We start from the raw sequence: 22,998 nt of genomic DNA, 5'->3' as shown, positions 1-22,998 counted from the left end.
AAAATTGAAAGGTAGAAACTGAAACAATCTCTCATAAAAGGAAGAAGTTAAACAGTGATGTGGAAGATTTTAGGAGTGACCTTATTTATTCCTGGCACAGAAAATCACTTCAAGGAAGGTCAAAGTGCATTCTACCACTTCACATGATTTTTCAATATCCTCAGCAGAAATGGCTTCTAGCAAGAAAAATGTGTCTTTTGAGAACATCCATGCAGGAGAGGACATTCTAGCTGGTGTCCAGTCCGAACAAAGCACAATGTAGTGTTTTTTTTTTTCATTTGAAAGGGCGGGGGAGAGGTCAGAAGAACAGATCATAAGGGAAAAAGAATTAAGACTCGTTTCCTGCCGCAAAGTTCAGGCTGTGGACCCTTTCATTTTTTTGGATGTTTATGCCCATATTTCTCAAATCATGAGCACAAATGAAAATGTTTCATTTAAAATCTTCAGTTTGTCTGACTTAGTTATTATCAGCGACATTAAACAATTATTTTAAAAGGCACTATGTTTGTGCCCACAAAATCATCAACTCTAGCTGATGTTTTAATAGAAGTTTAAATAGTTTTGTAGGAAGATTGCACTTGAGCATTTTTTCAGAATAAGATTGTAAATAGTGATGTGAGCAATTGTTTAGAAAAGGTAGATTTGTATTCACTGTTAAATGTTTCATTGTACAAAAATAAATTGTGTGATGTTTCACCCAATGAGTGGATAGTTAACAATTTGGAAGCATTTGAAGAATGTGTTGAAAATGAGGGTGATGGTTTTTGCATGGGATATGGTAAATTGTTTGTTTCTGAGTTTCTCCATGTTAGTAAATTTGTACCTCCCAAGATTTCTACCACCCTGATTAGTTGTGAAAAGGTGGTATGGAAGAAATTAGAACTTGAATATTTAAAATGTATCAAGACAAACAAAATGTTCAACCTAAAGAAGGAAGAGTGGTTAGCCCTCGAAGAACTTCATAGATTAACGAATATGTCTTTCAGCAGGCAGACAAAGGGGGAAATTGGGTCATGTCTAAAGTGAGATACAGAAAAAAATTTTTTTTGATTTACTTTTGAATGAGGAAGATTATGGAAAGATGCCCAAAAACCCAATAGCTGAGTTTAATTCTTTATTATTAGAAATATTGAAAATAGGCAAGAGATTTTTTATCAGCATCAGATGCAAAGAATTACATGTAAAAAATCCTAAGGACCATTTTTTATGCCATCCTGAAAATACATAAAAACTTAACTGATCCCCTTGGTAAACCCGTAGTATTGGGGGTAGGGTCATTTTTACAAAGAGTAGGAACTTTTTAGGATGCTCATTTAAAAAAATACTGCTGTGTTTTATGAGAATGTAAAGGGAATTAAGTGGCAAGATGATTATTATTGGGCCACTGTTGATGTTAGCTCCATATATACCAACATTAAAAAAGATGTGGTTTTGAAGCTATTAACAATTTGTTAGGAGAGGGACCATGCACTTCTTTTTTGATCATGGTTTTAGAATTTTGCCTCACACATAATTATTTTTGTTTTGGGAAGAATATTTTTGCAAAAAAGAGGGAACAGCAATGGGGGCACCAAATGCATCTTATGCCATTATTTTTATGGGTGAGTTTGAGAAAAGATTTATTTATTCCACATTTTTTTTCTAAGCATGTTGAGTACAAGCATTATATAGATGATTTAATTTTTGTTATGTTAAGGGAATAAATCTCATTCTGATGTTTGATGGAATAGTTAAATAACAACCATTTTGTCTTGAGGTTTACACATGTAGTGAGCAGTTGTTCAACCCATTTTGAACGTAGAGTTATATGTAGGCAAAGGTAAAACTGTATAACACAGACCTTACAGAAAAGTTACAGCAGTGTATAATTTCTTGCATGCCATTAGTATGCATCCCCCATATCTGATTAGATCTTTATCTTATGGTGAATTTAAATGCATTTTCACCAATACGTCAGAAATTAATTTGTTAGAAATTAATTTAGCTGAAGTAACAGAAAGATTAGAAATCAGAGGTTATTCTTTGGATATCTTAGATAAACCTAGTAAGAAATTGGATGCAAGCATGGGAAAAGGGAACTTAAAATGGAGTGCAGAATGAACATACTGGTAGACAAGAAACTTCACATAGCAACATTTATTTTGTTATCAGATATTCCCCTTTTCCTGATAATTTAAGTGACTTGGTCAATAATCTTTGCCCAATAGTTAGTCAAGATGATTCAGTGGGTAAACTCTTAAACAGGTAACTTTTTTCTATGGTAGATTCTTAAATTTAAAGGAATTATTAAATTGTTGGGGCAATTTTATATCCACAGAAGGGGAATGATGGGGCTCATATCAGTGTGGATGTTGTGAAGTCTGTGGCAAAATCAGGAATTTGTCAGGTTTAAAAATTAATGGGAGAAAATGTGTTTCTTTTGAAAGATTCAGTTGTGATTCATGTGGCATGGTTTATATACTTGGTTGTGGTTGTAAACCCAGTAAATGGTATGTGGGACAAACCAAAAGGAAGGTGAAAATGCATATTTTACAGCATCTTGATATCAGGGACAGAAATTTGGATAGTCCAATTTCAAAGTGTTTTTTCCAAGATTATCAAGGCTTGGATAATAGCTTTTTCTTTATCATACTTGATAAACATCATACAGATAGAGGGGGGATTTCTCTCAAATGCTCTTAGAGTTGGAAAGCAAGTTAGTTTTGAATTATAGGACTATGCAACTTAAAGGTATGAATTTGGAGGTCAGTTTGATTGTCTGAGTGTTGTCTTGTCATTATTTTAAATTATTTAAATTATTTAAAATGACTAACTAAAATGTTTATTTCAAAAAATTGAATGTTTAATATTTATATCAATGTATGGGTGATTTTTATGTGGTATGTTATGTAACAGTTGCAGATTTGGCATTTTGCACAGCATTGATTTTTCAAGCATCAGACACTTTAACAAAATGTTTTTAACTATTATTCAATCATTTAATCAACAATTACTAACTGGTAAATTTCTGTGGGGCACTTGTATAAAAATGATCTGCTTGGTGTAAAAAGTTATTCCAGGAAGGCATAAGCCAAGGTACCAGAAGCACAGGTTATTAAAATTCTATCGCAGAGTAAACTACCCGGCTTCAGTATTTGTGGGGTTTTTTTTTTTTTTTTAAGTTTCATTTTGGGTGGATTTATTGTGCTTCTCATTGATTAGGCCTGGAACAAGTAAAGAACAAGGGTCTTGTATCAGATATTAATAGCTCATCAATTCTGCCCACATGTTTAGTAAGCAGTATACATTTTAATTCGTAATAATGTTGTTAGACTTAATAGCTTTACTTAATATATGTACAATTTAGGCATAACCTGTTAGATTATGATTTCATGTGGCATTATTATTTGAGAGGCTTAGCTGGATGATTGTATTGGTAAAGATGTTTTTTTTTTAATCAGACTACTGACACTGTAGTGAAGAGTATATACATTTTATTAAGTCATTTTTTTTTATTTTAAGGAATCCCAGGCTACATTATCTGAAAATAAGAAGTGTTAAAATAAGAATCTGGTACATGCCAAGCAGAACTTTCTACAAACATAAATATAATCACTCAGGTTCATTTATTTTTTTTTTTCAGTATAATGTATGTTAGTGCCTTTATGGTCTGGATATCACATTTTGTTTTAGTTTTTCTCCTGCATTTATATTTTTCATTTTATCTCAATATGTTAATATTCTTGTTGTTTATATTTATTGTAGATTAACCCAGTGCAGCCTGGAAGGAGACAAATTAAGTGAAAAGTGTGAAATGAGAAACAGTGTCCTAATACTGCTGGATCTGAGTAGGAACAGCTTTGGTGACACAGGTGCAAAATGGCTTGCTTCTGCTTTAAAGAGTCCAAGCTGTAACCTGAAAACACTTGTGTAAGTTATGACATATAATCTAAAATGGCATGGATAATAGTTCTTTACTATGTTAGCATTACCTCTGTATTATATAGAGAAACTATTGCTAGCACATCCAGTACTGCAAGACATTATGAAGTGTACCCATGTTGTTGTGTACAATGTGAAGCTTCATAAATACCCTGGAATTAAGGAGGCAGTGTTTAGGAAGTGTACCTGTAGATGTAGTATATAGAAATCATCCCTAAGTGGTATAACTCTTCAGTAGTTTTCTGCTGGGAAAGGAACTAGCTATTAACTATTGGATACCTATTAGTAACCTGAGTTATGTTCGTTACGCTTGAATTTTTAAACTGATTTCTTCAGTAAATAAAACCACTGCTTACTGTATTCTTCTAACTAGTGGGATACACAGAGGTGAGTGCTGGGTCTCATCCTGTCTGGCATTTATTTTTGCGGACATTCAGTCCAGTATCTCAGAAGTGAAGTTGACCAAGTTTGCTGATGACTGCAAGCAAGGTATTGTTATCCATTCATCCACTGATATTAAACAGCCCAGGCAAGGACTGAAGTATGCACATACCTGGCATACTGAAAATGGTCTCAAGGTCAATACTAAAAAGTGCATCATAATAGCTTTCAGCAAAAAAAAAAAAAAACATTTTCTAATATCATATGTTGCAAATAGTACTCCTCTTCAGATAGTCATAGTCATAACAGACCTAGCTACTTGTATGAAGAATTCTCTGTCTCATTTGATCATCATGTTTCTATCATAATCAGAAAGTTCTTCTATCTAGCTCAGGTTATTTCCTAGGGACTATCTTCAAGAAGTTATCTGGACATTTTACTGTTCCCTAATCAGATACATCACTGAATACAATGTCACATTTGATATGTATTAATAGACGCATATTGCTCATTAGGAAAGATACCAAAGATTCCTTAATGCCTGCAAAAATGTTGATAGATTTGCATCACTCTCCTTAAACTCAGTACACTACATGCTGCTGAAGGTGATCTGTGTCTTGCTTTTCAAGCCATGAAAGACTCAGTCCTATTTGTCCTTTTGTTTCTGTGCAGAACCAGTTGATCTACAAACACCTGCACTGGGGATCTAAATATACACCATCAAGTAAACAAGACTCACTGGAGAGATAGGTTCCTAATGCAACATATTCCCATCCTATGGAATAACTTACTACTGCAGATCAAACACAGCACTGCTTTGACTGACTTTTGGCTAGACTTGATGGCTGGATGGGTAGACATAAATTTACACCTGCTTAATTTGGGAGGTGAGCACTGTTAATTGAAAAGAGAGGCAGGAATGGGTAAGTGTGTCTTCTTAAAGGTGTATATGGCTTGGCATCTTATGGTCCTCCTGAGCATTTGCATAATATTGTTCCTATGTTCCTATAACTAGGTAACAAAAACTTTTATTTGTGATCTTTCTTTGAGAAAGATTCAAGGAATTTCTTATAGCAGTATTCAAGGCATAGTAATTAAAACTGGCCAGTATCGGTTGCGATTTGAATTAATTTGCTTGCGGATGGATGTCCCCCTGAACAATGATATGCCACTTGTAACTGTGCCAGCTTTGAATAACACAGATCCTCTGTAAAAGCAGCATTTATGTGTGGCGTCTTCAGTTTTTCTTACAGTTTTGAAACTTTTGACCCCTTATTTACATTTTCTTTTCTTGGCTAATTCCCTGGTTGATTTTCCTGCCAGAATTTCCAATCAGAAACTAACAAAAACTTGCTTTGATTCGTTAATACAAAATGTAAGTTATACATTGTATGAACAGCATTTTATTTAACATAATGTCATCCTCACTGAAGTATCGACTCAAATACAAAAGCTTAGAAGATATATATTAAAACATAAAGGAAAGGTAGAAAACATTTTTAATTTTTTTTATGGATTATACAACAAATAGTTGAAAATATAATAAAATAAATGTTGGAAAGGAAATGTACAAAACAAATAACTCATTGCTGACCCAGAAAACTTTTATAGAGATCTAGGAAAGAGAACAACAATGGTAAAACCATCTAAAAAAGAAGAAACAATGCATTTTGAAAAAGTGTTTATGAGGGAACTTTCAACATAAAAAGAGGCTGAATGGATAGAAGAGTTAAAATAAGCAGTAAGAAGTGTGAATGTAGAAGATATGAAATGGAATAAAGTAACAGAGAAATTGAGACAAAGCTAAGAAAGTACCCTTACTGGAACACTCTAGTACCCAACTTCTGGCTAAAGGTATTAATATATTTGTGCAATGATTTAGTCTTGTGTAAAAATTATTGATATGCACAATCTGAACTGATACCAGTATGGCTAACAAGAGGAAAAACATACTGCGTCTTATGAGTGAACCAGCAAGTCACCCTAAGAACTTTATACAAATAACTTGCCTTCCAGCACTATATAAACTGTATAGTGGAACTGATGTAGACTGAGTTCATAGTTACCTAGAAAAAAAAATCATTGCAATAGAACAGAAAGACAATAGAAGACTACCATATGGAATAAAGGGTTATCTAAAGCTCCACCTGTCAAGCTTCTCCCCATCACTCACAATCTAAGCTTGATCTTACAACTTTTACTCTCTCAACCTTTATTCTCAGCATCTCCTTCCTAGCATTTTATCTGTATAATATTTAATCACTCTGTCTGCTCAGACTAAACAGTTGCTACAGTACTCTATATTTGCTAAAGATTATTTGTATTGTAAACTTCACATACCTATGGTAAATCTATAACCCATTTGTGTGTGTTAACTATAATGTTGCTTACTGTTTTTGTATTTTGGTGATATACCGTAGGCTGAGCCTGAAAATGATCCTTGAGATTAGTTCCCTACCCTGATCAATCAACATATACATACATAGATACATAGATACATACATACATACATACATACATACATACATAAATAAATAAATAAAGTCATAATAGAGATATAAAAAATATTAGGACCAAAGTAAGGTATGGCTAGAGTGCAAAAAAAAAATAAAAAATCATTTGATAGCATTTGACATTCATGGATCATGCAATGCTTACAGATATTTAAAATATATCCAACACTGATACAGTATATAGCAGACACTATGAAACATTGGCAAACTACTTTACAGCTGAATCATCATAAATGGCAAATTATTATCCCTGGGATAAAATTCCAAAGGGGATATTCTAGAGCAATTCTTTGTCAGCACTACTGTTTTGTTTTGTTAATTACACCCAGGACATGGTTGCAGTTTAACTTCCAGAAATCAGCCTTGCTAAATGACATCTCATCTAATTCTTATGGATAATTTAGAACTGTAAGGCTCATCAGACAAACACCTGCAAGTACAACTATAAGGGTTTAAAACTTTCCCAGATTACATAAAAATGTAATTTGACCTTAATAAATGTACAAAACTGACATTTATAGCAATGAAATTAAAGCACCAAGACAATATCGACTTGTGAGAGGAATGTGAAATAAATGAACTTACAAAAGAATGAGTGTAAAAATATCTGAGTTTAGATGAAGGGGCAGCAATAAAGCATGAATAAAGGACAACAAAATTTAGTAAGGAATACTTTAGAAGACTGAAGCTAATATTGAAATCTGTCTTGATATCTACGAATAAAGTTCAAGCTAGAACTCAGCTTGAACTTCCTGGTCTAACTTACAGTTTTGGCATGACTAACTGGCCCCAAAAAGGGTTCAATCAGTTGAACAAGACAATAAAATGTTAGAAATGCTGACACTCAAGATGCCGAGCAAAAAAAAAAAAAAAAACTGAAAACCCAGAGTAAAGTGAATCTTGAAAATCGCTTTTCTACTTAAGACTTGTTTTTGCAGGGGGCAAGGCCCCTGCAACCCTATGCCCCCACATTTATACATACCAACTCCAAGAGCACCATAACTCAGAGAAAAGGGAATATTCTGAGAAATGGCATATAAGACTTAGTATATGCAAATCCGTTCTTTGGCCATTTGGTGTCCACATTCACATTTCAAATTATTACCCCCCAAAAAAGAATGCTTTATGCATATCAAATGATATATAAAATCCAGTGCAGCACAAGACTTTATATATGAAGGAAGTATGGACCTCTTAGAAATTGAATGTATGTATTTGGCTGCAGTCAAAGGGTCTGTATACATATTTGTTGATGCCACAAGATCAAAATATAGTGAAAGCTCTAAATCATGAAGAAAACAAGTCAATGATTACAGCTTTGCTCAGATTAGGAGAAGCGTTTCTGGAAAAGAACAGGGTAGAAATCAAAACAAAAGTAGACAAAAGTCAGGTGGCAACAGAATGTGCCAAAAACAAAAGAAGGAATGTAAACACAACCAGAACAAGAGGAAAGAATATTGAAAAGCTCCCAATTATAATGGAAAGTATTTGAAACTCCTGGATCAACAACATGCTGAAAAAGAAACAAAGGCAAGCAGCTCGGTGAAGTGGGAAATGCTAAACAGATTAATTTGAACAGAAAACAAATCACAGTTCCACACAACGCAAATGCAAACTTCCTTTTACTAAATAAAATATCAAAACAAAGCTTTCGGATAAAACAATCCTTCATGTGTTAACACTGATGAAGGATTGTTTTATCCGAAAGCTTTGTTTTGATATTTCATTTAGTAAAAGGAAGTTTGCATTTGCGTTGTGTGGAACTGTGATTTGTTTTCTGTTCAACATACTGCTCAAGATTTACTACATGAGTGGCTAAGGAGAGATGAATTTAAAACAAAAAGATGAAAGTTTAATGCTGACATCTCAAGACAGTGGACACACATTTGTCTACAAAGTATATAGAAACATTGTGAGATACAGACAAATATAGGTTCTGTAGAGCAGAACATGAAACAGTTGTACATCTTACAGTTGGTTGCAATATACTCATGGCTGTGGGTCTGTATACTGAAAGGAGCAATAGTGTGGCAAAACTGCTGCATTGGGGATTGTGAAAACATTACAACCTACATATAGATGAGAGGCAATGAACCACAAAGAAGTATAGAAAATGAAGTTCTGATCACATAGGACTAATCAAATGGGATATACTAATAAAAATGAGAAAAGTAAAAATCATTGAAATACACAGTGACTATAGTACCTTGTTTACAGAGAGACATAAAGTCATAACAATACCAGCATATGCAAACAGAAACTAGATCAGTATAGAATAAAAACATCCAGGTAAATCCAACAGTAGTAGGAGCAACAGGGCTAATAAAGAATGTTCAAGCGTACTTAAATATGTTACTCATACACCTAATGCCATATGAATTGCAATAGGAGGCAGTCATGGATACATCGCTGGTGCTGAGAACAGCACTTGTGGTACATGAAAGAGTGACGCAATACTATTTTCATGAACTTTACTTTGTTCTAAGAAAAAAAAACAAACAGGCCACATCCTTCTGTGTCTCCTTGGAAAAGGAACATTTAAGAGGTAAAGTGAAGGCTTGCAATGGTCTGATTTACTTCAAATTTCACAATACATTAAAACAAAAACATTGTATGTACTGCTGCCACTTGTCATTATGACCCCTGAACTCTTTCACATTGCTGTCCAGTAAAAAATCGTAGTCAATAAGGTTACATTATTAAATCCTGCGCAATAAAGGTTGCTTGCTTCACAAGAATGGCTGGTACATATTTACCAAATAAAGACTATTTTCAAGCTCAAATATTTTTCCCTGTGATACCTATTGGAAAACTGGTACCATGCTGTTACTTTAAGATACATTTCCCTCATGCAGCTTAAGCCTGAGGTCAGAAAACTCCCTGTAGCCCATTGGATGGGCAGCTGCATCTTAAATTTAGTGACTTTAGTGACTTTCCTTACTGGTAAAAAAAAAAAAACAGATAAAAAACAGATAAAACAGAAAGAAAAGTAGTCAACTCCCCAGCCCCAGCAAAAAAAAAAAGCAGAAGATGACATGGATGCCTCTGTCCTTTGTACTGTACAGCTTTCTGAGTGAGGTCTGCAGCTTGGAGAGGGCCATCCATACATGGATATCAGAAAGCTCTGGAAGGCTGGACATCCTGATGGACTAATTTCATAACTGCTGTATCATGCTACAGCAATGACCATACTTGAACATCTAGAGATTTTTACTTTATAATAAGTGAATAACTCAATTACTTAAAAGGGCAGAACATTTCACAACAATATAGGGAAAATGTACTGATTTAGCCTCATTGGATGGCTTAATTTTGCTAACCAAGCCTTCTTTTTACTATTATGTTGAACACAATATTCCTCCTTAAACCATTAAAGAATACAAGGCAATATTGTTTCTGAGATTTGCATTACTGTTGCAGCTTTTTCCTCCAAAATCCTTGAGGTATATTTGCCTGACTGTTTCATAAACTTCACTATGGTCCTGGAAGGTAGTTTCAGAGTTAAAGAGAAGTATTTTCAGGAAGTAAATGTACTAATGGGACAGTCACATTTCTTGCCAGAAAGATGTGCCACGGCTGATATTATTCTTAGATGGATGTTTTAAGTTGGTTAATGCTTAGAGCCACATTATAGGCAGGACTGCCAGGTACAAATAGCCACTGTAACACTTTAGTGTAATGTACATGTGCCTCCAAAACTGATATCTGCTTTAGTCATAACCAGTAGTAGCATCAACCTAGTCCAATTAGCCGCCATCCTTTAAGCCTTAATGTGTGATAGACATGCTCCTGTAAGTATGGTAACTATGTTAAGAATATAACCATTCTATTCATAGCTTCATATGAAGTAGTGTCTATACATAAGGTGGGCTCTATAATGTTGCTCTGAAAGAAAGTACAGTTGTGTAAGCTGAACTTAACATAACAGTTGATGTTTGAATGATCACTGCTGCAGTAGGCTTAGCTATATGGGTTATGACTATGGTATTGTCTGAAACCACTGTGAAGAGGTTCTGGGGCCAAAGATGATTCAGAGAGTGGAGTGCCTTGATCAGAGTAAGCAACTACTTGACATTTATGTGCTTGTATCTGTCCTTGGTGTCCCACACCACCTGCATGTTTATCCCTCCTGAAATTCCTCCCCAAGCAAAGTCGAAAGGGTCTGTGGTGCTTTGGCACAGGGAAGGAGAAGGGGATTTAAGGATATCTGTTGTCCTCAGGAAAAGATTTCTCTTCTACAACACCCAGCACTGGGATTTGAAATTATAAAGGGTGTTGATGCTGTGACCAAAGATATTTCAAATATCACTGCATCTTTCTCATATGGAGTTTTGCCAGGGGTATCGTGAGAATCATAGATGCCAAGAGACACAAAATCCTGAGGTATTCCCTTGCAGTAACTTGAAGTCAGAGTGGAAAACTTTAGAAACATATCTACATAAAGATTTTTTTTTCTGTGGAAGAAAAACTCTTTGGACTGATGTGTCTAGTTGACATCCCAGGAACACAATCCTGTGTGACAGATTCAAATAAGACTTTTGACTGTTCTATCAGAATCCTAGTTTATGTAAGAGATCTCTCACCCGAGATAGAGATTCTTGACACTTTGAAAATGTCTCTGCAAAGATGAGCAAATTGTCTAAAAATGGAAAAAAATGTAGATACCTTGTAGCCTGCAATGAGCTATAACTGGTGCCTTACACTTTGTAAAAACTCTTGGTGCAGTGGATAGCCCAGAGGTTAAGGTAGTTTCAATGTAATCCAGACATACAAAACCTTAATAAACATCTGAAGTCTGGATGAATAGGGACGGGGTGATAAGCATCTTATAAGTCTAGAATTACCAGGAAATTTGAAAGAGGAAAATGAGGTCATTTTGAATTAGGGCACTATCACAAACAGGTTTAGGAAAGAAATATTCAGAACTCCTATCCAAGCATTTTCTTTCTTTGTCACCTGGGGACAAAAGATTCTGATATGGAGGAAGAGAAATGACCCACCGGAAGGGAGGAATTTCCTCACAATGCCATTTGTAACCTTGATGAATGATATTCAGACCCCATTGTCTGAAACAAACTATTGTCAAAGAGAAAAATGAACAATAAGGCTTTTTGTAAAAAAAAAAAAAGGGGGGGGCAGGGGGGGAGTAGGTCACAGGTTATCTTGAATAGTCATTCTGACATATTAGACTGTCCTTGGTTTTGACAGGTTAGAGACTTATTTTTGGAACTATCTTGCCATTCTTTCTGTCTGTTTACCTGAACTCTGATGAGACTGTTTATTCAGTTTTCTGCAAAAAATGGAAGAGAAGAAAGAAAATCCCTTGGACAATTTGGATAAAGAAAGCTGAAAAATCTTACAGATTTCCTGGATCAGCTTGCCCATTTTATCACACATTTTGATCACCTCTGCAGCAGATGGACCAAACACTCAATCTCTATCCAAGAGACAACATTTTAAATCTCATTTTTAATATTATCAGGAAGGTTCTACGAATGCAGCCATGCAACCCTCCTTAAAACAGTACCAGTGGCCATAGCCCTGAAGAAGTATCATACACACACTGCAAGCAATGAGTAGTGACTTGTGCAAAAGAAGAAACAAGTTATTTAAAGCAGATTTTTCCTCACAAGAAGAAACTTGTCTGATGTGGTTTAAACGCCCACATTAATTTGCCCCATGAAACTTCTTCTAACCTATGAAATACTATATAACCCATCTACTTCCCCTTCTATTGCACTCTGCAAAAACCTAGATCTATGTATAAACCAAAACAGTATGGTGCAAACTTTATACTCACGCTGCATATCCAAACTATGGAACTCTATCCAAATTCGCTCAGAACTACATCTAGCCTCCATGTATTTATGTTCTCTTTCTCAGAGAATTTCTCACTAACCCATGACTATGCACATGCACCTCCTCTGTATGATCTATATTAATGGTTTACCTTTATATTACCGAGAATGACAACTACGAACACACTATTGTGTGACTAAAAAATGTGAAAATTAAACGTCGAATGTCACCAAAGTTCGAAACTCAAAATCTGGAAAAGCAGATTCGATGATTTTCAAAATACAAATGACACTACACATTGTTATGCAGGGGGGGCAAGCCCCCTCTCCACCCCCATGTGGGGTACTGCACCCCCACACCCCCCTACTTTAATATACCAACTCTGAGATCACACTACAGTGAGAGAAAGGGTTCATTTCCCAATCCCCCGCTATAGTGCAATCTGCACTTGAAATGCCGAATCTGCAATGAGCGAATACCAATGTGCATTCACTCATTGCAAATTCAGAACATTTTTTTTTTTACATTCTGTAATTTTGGAAATGGACTTTCGACCTTCTTGGGAACGAACTTGTGCATATCGGTAATATAAAGGTAAACCATATTAAGAGATGTTTTACATGCTTACTCACTTGACCTCTCATCACACTATCTGTACCGTTCAACACCTGCCCACTTCCCACTGTTAGGCTAGACTTGTATCTTTTTAGTTTTATTTCCTAGCATGTCAGACTACATTTCTAATACTTTTGTATATACTGATTGTCGTATTTAATCATTTTTTTCTTTTTGCATCACTGGTGCTTCATCTCATGCTTTACTGTATCCTATGCACTCCACTAACAAAATATATGTGTATGTGTGTTTTTTTTTTATATAATTCAGTTGTACTAGTGTTTTATTTGATGTTATTTCTGGAGCTTTTCTCCTGGAGCCTCCATTGAAAATGGATATTTATTACCCAGTCAGACTTAGTCCTGGTAAACAAATTCCAAAAAATAAATAAATATTCCTCATACTTTCACAATTTGTCAGTGCAAATTTAAACATATGAATCTGACAGTTCAGCATTCTGAAAACCAAAGTTACTGAACTGTACATTTTTTGCCATACTTATCTGTAATTTTTCCACCCTTATCAGAAAGAGTAGGATTGGAGTTAACTAAGTTCATAGCAGCACTGAGATCAACTAAGGCTATAGCTGCTGGGTCAGATTTGAGAACAGTGTATAAAATTTTAAAAGACTGAAGAATTTTATATATCCTATCTACCTTTTTAGGGACAGCTGGCTGACTGTCAAGAAAACTGCAGGCAGTAATACATACATCCTCTAAAGCAGACAAAACAGGAGGAATGGGTGTAGGTTCTAGAAAATCCTTCTGTAACAACTCATTGTATTTTTTGAAGTACTGAGAAACCTCAGTGCTCTCCTACTGAAAAGACTTTCATAAAAAAAAAAAAAAAAAAAAAAAAAGAAACTCCCACAGGGAGAATGAGAAACTGCTCATAGCTGTCTCATTTTTCCCACCCATCCTACCAGCCCAGTGGTTCTTTTCCTGAAAATTATTTATTTATTTATTTATTTATTTATTTTTATTTTACATTTGTTGACCGGGAAAGTCCGACTGGATATATGTCCATTTTCAGCGGAGGCCCGGGGAGAAAAGCTCCAGCATTGACAAATAGGTAAATAAATGTTCATAGAATACAGATTGTTCTCCTATGGTAGTTTAAACAAAAAAAGAGGAGACATCATAAAGTGATTAAAATACACATTATACACTAAGCCAAGTATATAAAAAGTTACAGACACATATTATAACATGCTTTTTCACTTTCTAGGCTGACCATTAAGGCTAGATTGATAGGATTTGAATTTAAGAGGAAAAGTAGAGAGATTGAACAACTGAAAAACAACTTTTAAAGGTTTATGTGCTCTCATAAGGACAATAATCCACAACTTGCATGCTAACTTCTCTTGCTTTATAGTTTATCTTCTTTAAAATAATTCAGTATGATTGTTTTGTATCATAGTACTTAATATTTGCTCAAAGTACATTTTTATTTCTACATCAATACCTGGAACAGTAAATTAAATAAAAAGTATGTATATGTAAGAAATCATCTCAGTACAACACACTCAGACCACACAGCAACCATAGTACATACAGCACCCAGCTGTAAGCATTATTGGTGTATGATCATTCCCTACACTGGATAAGTATCTACCAAATGAAATATGGTAATATAATGAAATGATTTAGGACTTCAATATTCACACTCAACAATGGAAGAAAAAACTATTGACAATGGTGACACTTTCTCATATGTCAAGTGTATAGTATAGCAGTAGACAAAATGAAATTGTCAGGAAAAGTGGTCATTGCCTGATAATAAATCAACTTATGCAAAACTAGACTTCTTGTGCAATACTGATAACTTCTGGAATTTTCTGCAATGATGTACTATTTAGATTTGTAAAATGTTTTGGGTGTTATATCTGTAATGTTTTTGTTGTGATGTAGTAATGTCTGTTGTGATGTTTTGCACATTAAGTCTGAAGAAATGAAATTTCATTCAGTTTGCACTCTTGTGTGAAGCCTGAATGACAATAAAGTTTACTTTGACTTTGACTTTGATGCTGGAGAGAGCAGACTATCAGGAAATTTGAGAATAGACTTAGAGAGTACTGAAGTGTAGACCTGCTTCCCAACATGCCAAAAGGACTGAAAATGAAGGAGAAGACCAAATATCAAACATTGCTCTTTTATTTAAACTTTTTTTTGCAGAGGAGCAAGCTGTCCCACACCCCTGATGTTTGGGTGAAGACACCCATACCTCTCAAACTTAAATACACCAACTCCAAGATCAGCACACCTCAAAGAAAAGGGAATATTATGAGAAATGGGAATCTCAGACATAATATATACATCTGATTTTTTTTGGCCATTCAGTCTCTACATTTTAGGACTCAGCAATCTGAGTTGTGACCTTTCAAATGATTTACCAACTGAACAGGCAGTAAAAACTGGAGCAGAGTGCACACTCAAACACACATGGAATAGTTGTAACCAAAATGCACAGGTTCATAGGTTCATAGGTAGGTACTAGGTTATCAGCCCAAGAGCCTACATAAGCCTAGCCAACAAGGCTCCCTGGCTTACGGCCACCCAAGAAAGTTATTTCTTGTGCCCCTGTCGAGCAGAGACACAGAAGTGATCCCTGGGGTGTATTTCCTATTTCTCATCCACTCATTAAGATTTTTCTTGAAGAGTGCTAATGAAGAACTTTGCTTGACATAGATGGGTAGCCTGTTCCAGAGTATGGGAAGTCTCTGGGACAGGAATCTGTCCCTCCAGCATGTCCTGTTTATTGTGGTGACAAGGTTTAGGTCCCTAGAGCATGTAGCTCGGAGGGATTGGGATTTCTTTAGGTGTAGCATGTCCAACAGCTCTGGGTTTGACATAGCTTTATATGTTAGGCAGAGATCACCTCAGAGTAGGCGATGTGCTACTGAGTAAAGCTGAAGTTTTTTGAGGCGGTCAGTGTAGGGTATTTGTTTGAGGCCAGTAATCCTCTTTGTGAGGTACTTCTGTGGCCTTTCCAGCTGCTGCAGATGTCTTGTGAGGTACATTCCAAAAGGGGCATTGTACTCTATAATGGGTCTAATGAGTGTTGAGTAGAGGGGAACAATGACCTCTTTTTTCCTGGATGAGAACCCTTTTATGATGAGGTGTGCCACATAGAAGGACTTCCTGACTACTGTGGTGATGTAACTATCAAAGAAGAGACTACTGTCCACCTGGGTCCCAAGGTCTCTTATCACACATTTGGTGTTAAGTAGATTGCTGCCTATGTGGTAGTTCATGGGTACAGAGTTTTTACCAAAGGGGATGACACTGCACTTTTTGGCATTGAGCTTGAGGCCATGGCTCTGATACCAGGCATCTGTCTCAGTGAGGCCCTTCTGTAGTATGTCCACATCATTTAGGGACTTGACTATGGCTCCTAGTTTGCAGTCATCTGTGAAATTCATTAGCCAGAAGCCTTCTGTGTTAGCCTGTACTTCAGAGAAATAGATACCAAACAGGAGAGGTCCCAGGACAGAACCCTGTTGTACTCCACTTGTCACTGCTTTGAGGTCAGATTTGGAGTCTGAAACTTTTACAGTGTGGGTTCTGTCAGTGAGCCAGTTGGCAACCCATCTTGTGACATAGGGATTTATACCTAGTTTAGTGAGTTTAGCTATAATTCCAGAATGGGGGGATGGTGTCGAAAGCTTTGGCGAGGTCAAGATAGGCTGTGTAAACCACCTTATCCTCATCTACAGCTTTGGTGACTGCCTCAAAGAAGTTGATCAGGTTCAGGAGGCATGATCTGCCTTTCACAAACCTGAATTGGGTGGGATCCAGAGTTTGGAGGGTACCAATGTCTTTGTTTATGAGTTCCATGATGATACGTTCCATGGCCTTGCAGACCAGGCTCATCAGGCTAATAGGTCAATAGTTCCCGGGATCAGTGGTGGCTCCCCCTTTGTGGAGAGGGATAACTGTTGCTGTGCGCCATTCAGTGGGCTATATGTTATAGATATATATATATATATATATATATATATATATATATATATATAAGCTATATGCAAGGCTGTTATTGAACATGGTGCTTAAGTGGAAAGCCAGTTCATTCTGAAGTTCGTGTAAAACGCAGCCTGGAATGTTGTCCGGTCCCATGGCTGCTGTGTCTTTGGCTTTAGAGAGTGCAGATTTTACCTGCGTAGTTGTGATTACAGAGACTCTGCATTCTTCCTGTATAGATATGGGCCCTTTAGGAGGTGAGGGGGGTAAAGTTAGCACTGAACCGATTTGTCAGGTTGTTGGCAATATCAGTTGGTTCTGTAATTTTCGTGCCTTTGTGCTGTAACTCAGAACAGATCTGGGTGCTGCCATCGAGATTCTTGACATAGCGATAGAATTCTTTGTGGTTGTCCTTAGAATTAGTGGCAATTTTGTTTTCGTAGCTAGCTTTGCAGGATCTTATAAGGGATCTCAGCTTCTTATTGAGGCTGACCAGGGAGATCCTCCACTCATGGGATTTTACTCTCTTTTGCAACAGTTTCTTCCTTCTGTTGTACAGTTTGTTTATGGCAGGGGACCACCAGATTGGCTTCCTTTTTTTGGATGATAGCATCTTGGTTCTGTTTGGGATAGCACAATACATGCACTTGTGTAAGTGCTTATAGAGTGCATTTGTGTAAGATTCAGCAGTTGTAACTTTATTGGCCATCTGCACGGGTGTCATGAAGTTCACCACTTCTGTCTTAAGAAGCATGAAGTTGGCTTTGGAGAAATTTCTTACCATGGTTTCCTTAATGGGGGATGGGGGTGAGATGTGGATATCAAGGGTGATTAGCTTATGGTCAGACTGGACCAACGAGGAGTTGACTTCAGGTGTGGAACACCGGTCACTCATGTTGGTAATGACTAGGTCTAGGATATTGTTGCCCCTGGTGGGGGTGTGGATAAGTTGATCCAGGGCATTGGAGTTTATGAATTCCAGAAAGCGTTGAGCTAAGGAGTTGGTACACGAGTAGTTTTCCCAGTTAATGGTGGGGTAGTTGAAGTTTCCCATTATTAGGGTATTTGGTTGAACCCTAATATTTCCCAGTACACCAAGAAAAGAGGAGTGGGAATCCTGGGGCATGGTGGGGGATCTATAGCAAGCTACAATTTGGATTGCAGTTTTGCCCAGAGTTATTTGCACTTGGATAACCTCGGACGCATTATGCTGAGCAACTAGCCTGGAGTTGTGGATATCCTTAATAAATATGGACACACCTCTGCCTTTGGTGTTTTGGTCCACGTTACATGGCCGAAAAGTGTGGTATGAGTTAAAGCCTGGTAATGCAGGGGTGCTCTCTGGATCCTTGAACCAGGTCTCAGTCACTGCACAGATATCTATGTTCTCCATTTTAAGGAGTGCCTTAAGTGAGTGCATTTTGAGATTTAGACTTCCAGCATTGAGTAGCATTACCTCAGTTTTTGCTTGCCTGTTCCTGTTACAGTGGTGAATTTGTTATTTGAACCTTGCCTAAAAAAGGCACTATAGGGGCAGCAAGAGCCTTAGCCAGTATCCGAAATCCCAGGGGCGACAGGTGCAGGCCATCTGTGGCAAAGCATCATGGTCTGTCAACCATGTCATCCCAAGCAGACAGATACTGGATCCCCTTAGAATGACACCAGAAGCTTAGCCAATTGTTGAAGTCAATCATTTTGTCCTTGTACTGCGGTATCATTCAGGGCAATGGCAGAATGCTACTCAGGGCTAGGGTCATACCTGCCTGGGCTACAAGATCAGAGAGCTCTTCTATGTCTCTTTTCATGTAGTCCAGAGAGGTATGTCTCATGTCATTCACACCATCATGGACAATGACAGAGTCATATTTGTACTTGTTCTGGAGTGACCTGAGTGCATGGGTTATGTGGCGGATCCTGGCACCCGACAGGGAGCTGACAGTAACCTTCTCCTTGTTCAGCCTGGTGAGTGTGACATCAGTATGCCTGACTATAAAGTCACCTATGACTAGTGTGTTGGGTACGTTGTTTTGCCTTATTGGCTGTGGTTGAGTGGCACACTGAGTCTGTGGGCTATGTGTCATTTGGGTTGTGTTGGGGGATGGAGGTTGCTTGCGTTTCTGCTTTGGAGGTCTCTGTTGCTTAGACAGATTATTATTGAGAGCCTCCACGAATGTTTTTGTGTTACTATGTGTGGATTTTGGTGGTGTAGATTTAGTGAGACTATGTGATGAGTGTGGCGTGGTGCAAATGTTTACCTTCTCCTCATGACTGTCAAGTTCAGTCTTGGTTGGAGAGAGCTTTACCTCCAGTTTGGCTAGATAAGTGCATCTCTCACAGGTTGTAGTGTTGGGTGGTAGGAGGAGAGGGTTGTCTGTGTACATGAGGCAATTTCTACATTGCCTCAAGATGCCCAGATTCATCAGATAGACAGGAGAGAACATTGGGAGCTAACCCTTGGACATGCCTGAATAAAAAAACTATTTTCCTCTAGATGAGTGAGGAAAGTGAGTACAAGAGCTGTTTTTCTCTAAGCAAGTGAGAAAAGTAAGTACAAAAACTGTTTTCCTCTAGGTAATGAGGAAGATTGAGTGCTATAGTAATTAGTAGCTTATTTAGTGCTTACAAGTTCTGAACAAGTGCTGAGCATGAATAAGCAAATTTAAGTGCTAAAACTAAGAATCTGTATCTGCACTAGACGAGTTACAGGACAGAAACAAGTGCAAATGCAGGCTTTCAAATCAGAAAGTTGAGAGAGATGGAAGAGATTGCCCAAACGGCCAATAACTACAGTTTTGGGGCCAGAACCACTCCTTATATGGTAGACAGGTTACCTAGTGCTTACCACTCCCACTGATAAGCTAGAAGGCTTCCCTCCAACAGAGAAAGACTTGGGAGACTCAGAAGCTTACATACAGTCCTGGATACAGCAAATCTGTATCTGGAACACTAGTTACAGGAAAGGTAGGAAACAGGCTTACAGTTTTTTTTTTTTTTTTTTTACAGAAAAGTAGCAAAAACAGTAGTAAAAACAATTCACATGCAGTGCAAGCTAGCACACTTGAGTATGTAGCAATATTAGATCAAACAGTGTTTAAAAAATGAAATTAAATTAAAAAGGACTAAAGGCAAGTGCAGAAAAAGTTTATTAGCTATAATGTGGTAAAGAGATGGGACTGAGGGAGTGTCCCAGATCAATTCTACAGTGGGGCGGGCAACTGCAAAAGCCACCAAATTTAAACTACAAACCAAAAATAAAGAGGGTGGGTTGGACAAAACAGTTTCAACAGAGATCTAAGCAACAACTAACAGTACAAACTCTAAAATCAAAAATAATATACTCAGCTCTGCATATTTGCAGATCAGTCTCTCAGAACAGGGAGACAACAGTTTCAACAGAGATCTAAGGAACAATTAACAAACTCTATAACCAAAAAAATATACTCAGCTCTGTATATTTGCAGATAGTCTGGAAGGCAGTCTCTCAGAACCCGTTTGTGTTTGAACCTTCAATGGGGAGGGTATATGTGGTCATTCCCTACACTGGATAAGTATCTAACAAAAACCCAAGTCAAACACCCAGAACATGTTTGAACATGAGCTATTATTGTAGTTAAGGGTATCTGTTTCTGGGCTTTAATTATATGTTTGGTGAATACAGAGGAGAACAGCAAGTATTCCAGTTACCCATCAAACATATATTTTACAATAGATGTTAAATAGAATACAGTCAAACCTGCATATCAAAGCTCGGTTATAAAAGCTTCATACAGTAGTTGCCTAAATAATAAATTTTCATCATAAATGTTATTCTTTGCAGATTAAGTCATAACAACCTTACAGCAAATTGTTGTGAAGATCTAAGCTCTGCCATAATAATAAATAAATCCCTTATCAAAATTAACCTTAATAACAACAGTCTTGAAGATTCAGGAGTAAAGATACTGTCTGCTGGACTTCAGAATCCAAACTGCAAACTTCAGGAGCTCAAGTAAGATGAATGTTTTCTTTACTTGCTACTTGAAATATATTGTCTGTGTGACTAGAAATGTGTTACAGAAAGATGATTTTATTTACACTGTGATTGTGTAAAATTTATAACAACTTCCAAAATGGTGTATTTTCCGGAGCTGCATCATAGTGCCTGATGTCTGCTTATGCACTGACTAGTTCAGGGGTCTGCAACCTGTGGCTCAGGAGCTGCATGTGGCTCTTCCACCCCTCTGCATTGGCTCCCTGTAGCTTTGAAAAATATTGGCCGAGTACTCTACTGCACAATACACACGCACACACACATGCACACATTGAGACTGATTGAGCAACAGACTTTAAATATTGCTCTTATAAACTTATGAACTTGCTAGAATAACATGGTTTCTGTTGCCATGCATTCCACACACACACTGACAGCAATCGAGCATCCCCTGGTAGCCACAGCATCTCCTGAGAGGTTTCCATACCTCACAAAGTGTTATCACAAGAGATCTGGACAGAACTAAAAATAAAGAGGAACAAAGGAACAAAAATAAGGACAGACTTTAAATATTGCTCTTATAAACTTAGAAACTTGGTAGAATAAATTGGTTTCTATTAACATGCATTTTCCATACACACACACACACACACACACACACACACACACACACACACACACATGCACACACACGCACACACACGCACACGCACACACACACACACACACACAGTTACCTCGCAACTGTGCAGATTTTCACAGAATGTCCTGACTTTTGCCTCATATTTTTGGTCTGTTTCTCATAAAATTGGGGTTTTCTGGCAGATCATTGAAGGCTGAAGTCAGAGAAAATAGACAGACATTTAAGTTTCAGACTTCATACCCATCAGAAAGTTCATGCTAATGCAAAATCTGTTATTCTAGCAACTTTCTAAGTTTGTAAGAGCAATATTTAAAAAGTGCCCATATTTTTGGGCCTTTGTGGCCCATTATTTATGGCTTTGTCCAGATTTCTTGTTCTAAGAGGTTGAGATACACACACACACACACACACACAAACTGAGAGCGATTGAGCAATCTCAACAAAGGAACAAAGATAGGGACGGATTTTAAATATTGCTCTTATAAACTTATATTTAATATAATAACTATATATAAAACTTTATACGCTGTGTTATCTTCATTTTAGGGGTCAAATAGGTTTTGTGGCACCAGATGAATTTTGTTTGGTGGCAGAGAGGCCAAAACTGGCTCTTTTGATAGTGAAGGTTGCAGACCCCTGGACTAGTTAAAGCTTGCACTGTCGAACTAGTCATGAAATCAAACTGCCATAATGTCCACTGTTAAAATTCAAAGGCAAGCATTTATTTTTCAGAAATAGTTGAGTACTTGTAGGCTGCAAAGAACTGTATTGATCATATGCACAGTTGCTGGAATACGATAGGAATGTTATCTGTTTATACTAAACATGTCTTGTTTGTAAACCAATGAACAGTCTTGTCTCTTGTTGTGTAAGAAAAGTTTTTGTGACAGCTTTCCTTGACTTATCAAATTGAGACAAAGCATACATGATTTGTTTCAAACTCCTTCAAATGTACATTTGTATTACATTCTTGAATATTTCCAGAAATAGGATCCCTTAGTCTATGTGAGGCTGCCTGTCTAATAGAATTAATATACACAAGTAAATGTTTGCTCAGGTACTATGTAGAACTGGCAAGTATGTCTTGTAGCAGACAGAGATACTGGCAAGAAAAATTCATCTAACTAAAATTAAGACATAAATGTAAACACTTTGGAGGACATTTTAATGGGGGCATATGTATGAATGTGCTGTTTT

The 22,998-nt window shown here is 36.9% G+C and overlaps 1 protein-coding gene across 2 annotated transcripts in view; it reads left to right on the top strand.

Moving 5' to 3' along the window:
• The window catches only part of LOC122802555 (NACHT, LRR and PYD domains-containing protein 3-like), an 826,460-nt gene that overhangs the window by 457,872 nt on the left and 345,590 nt on the right, over positions 1 to 22,998 (top strand). For both annotated transcript variants that reach the window (XM_044072217.1, XM_044072216.1), the window contains exons 9-10: positions 3,745 to 3,909; positions 21,006 to 21,176. In XM_044072217.1, coding sequence (XP_043928152.1) covers positions 3,745 to 3,909; positions 21,006 to 21,176 — 336 coding nt within the window. The remainder of the gene's footprint in view (positions 1 to 3,744; positions 3,910 to 21,005; positions 21,177 to 22,998) is intronic.

The sequence above is a fragment of the Protopterus annectens genome, chromosome 5.part0 (genome assembly GCF_019279795.1).
Source record: "Protopterus annectens isolate FY-2018-M chromosome 5.part0, PAN1.0, whole genome shotgun sequence".
Taxonomy (NCBI): domain Eukaryota; kingdom Metazoa; phylum Chordata; order Ceratodontiformes; family Protopteridae; genus Protopterus; species Protopterus annectens.
The sequence above is the reverse complement of the archived record's forward strand: the minus strand, read 5'-3'. Positions and strand labels throughout refer to the sequence as shown.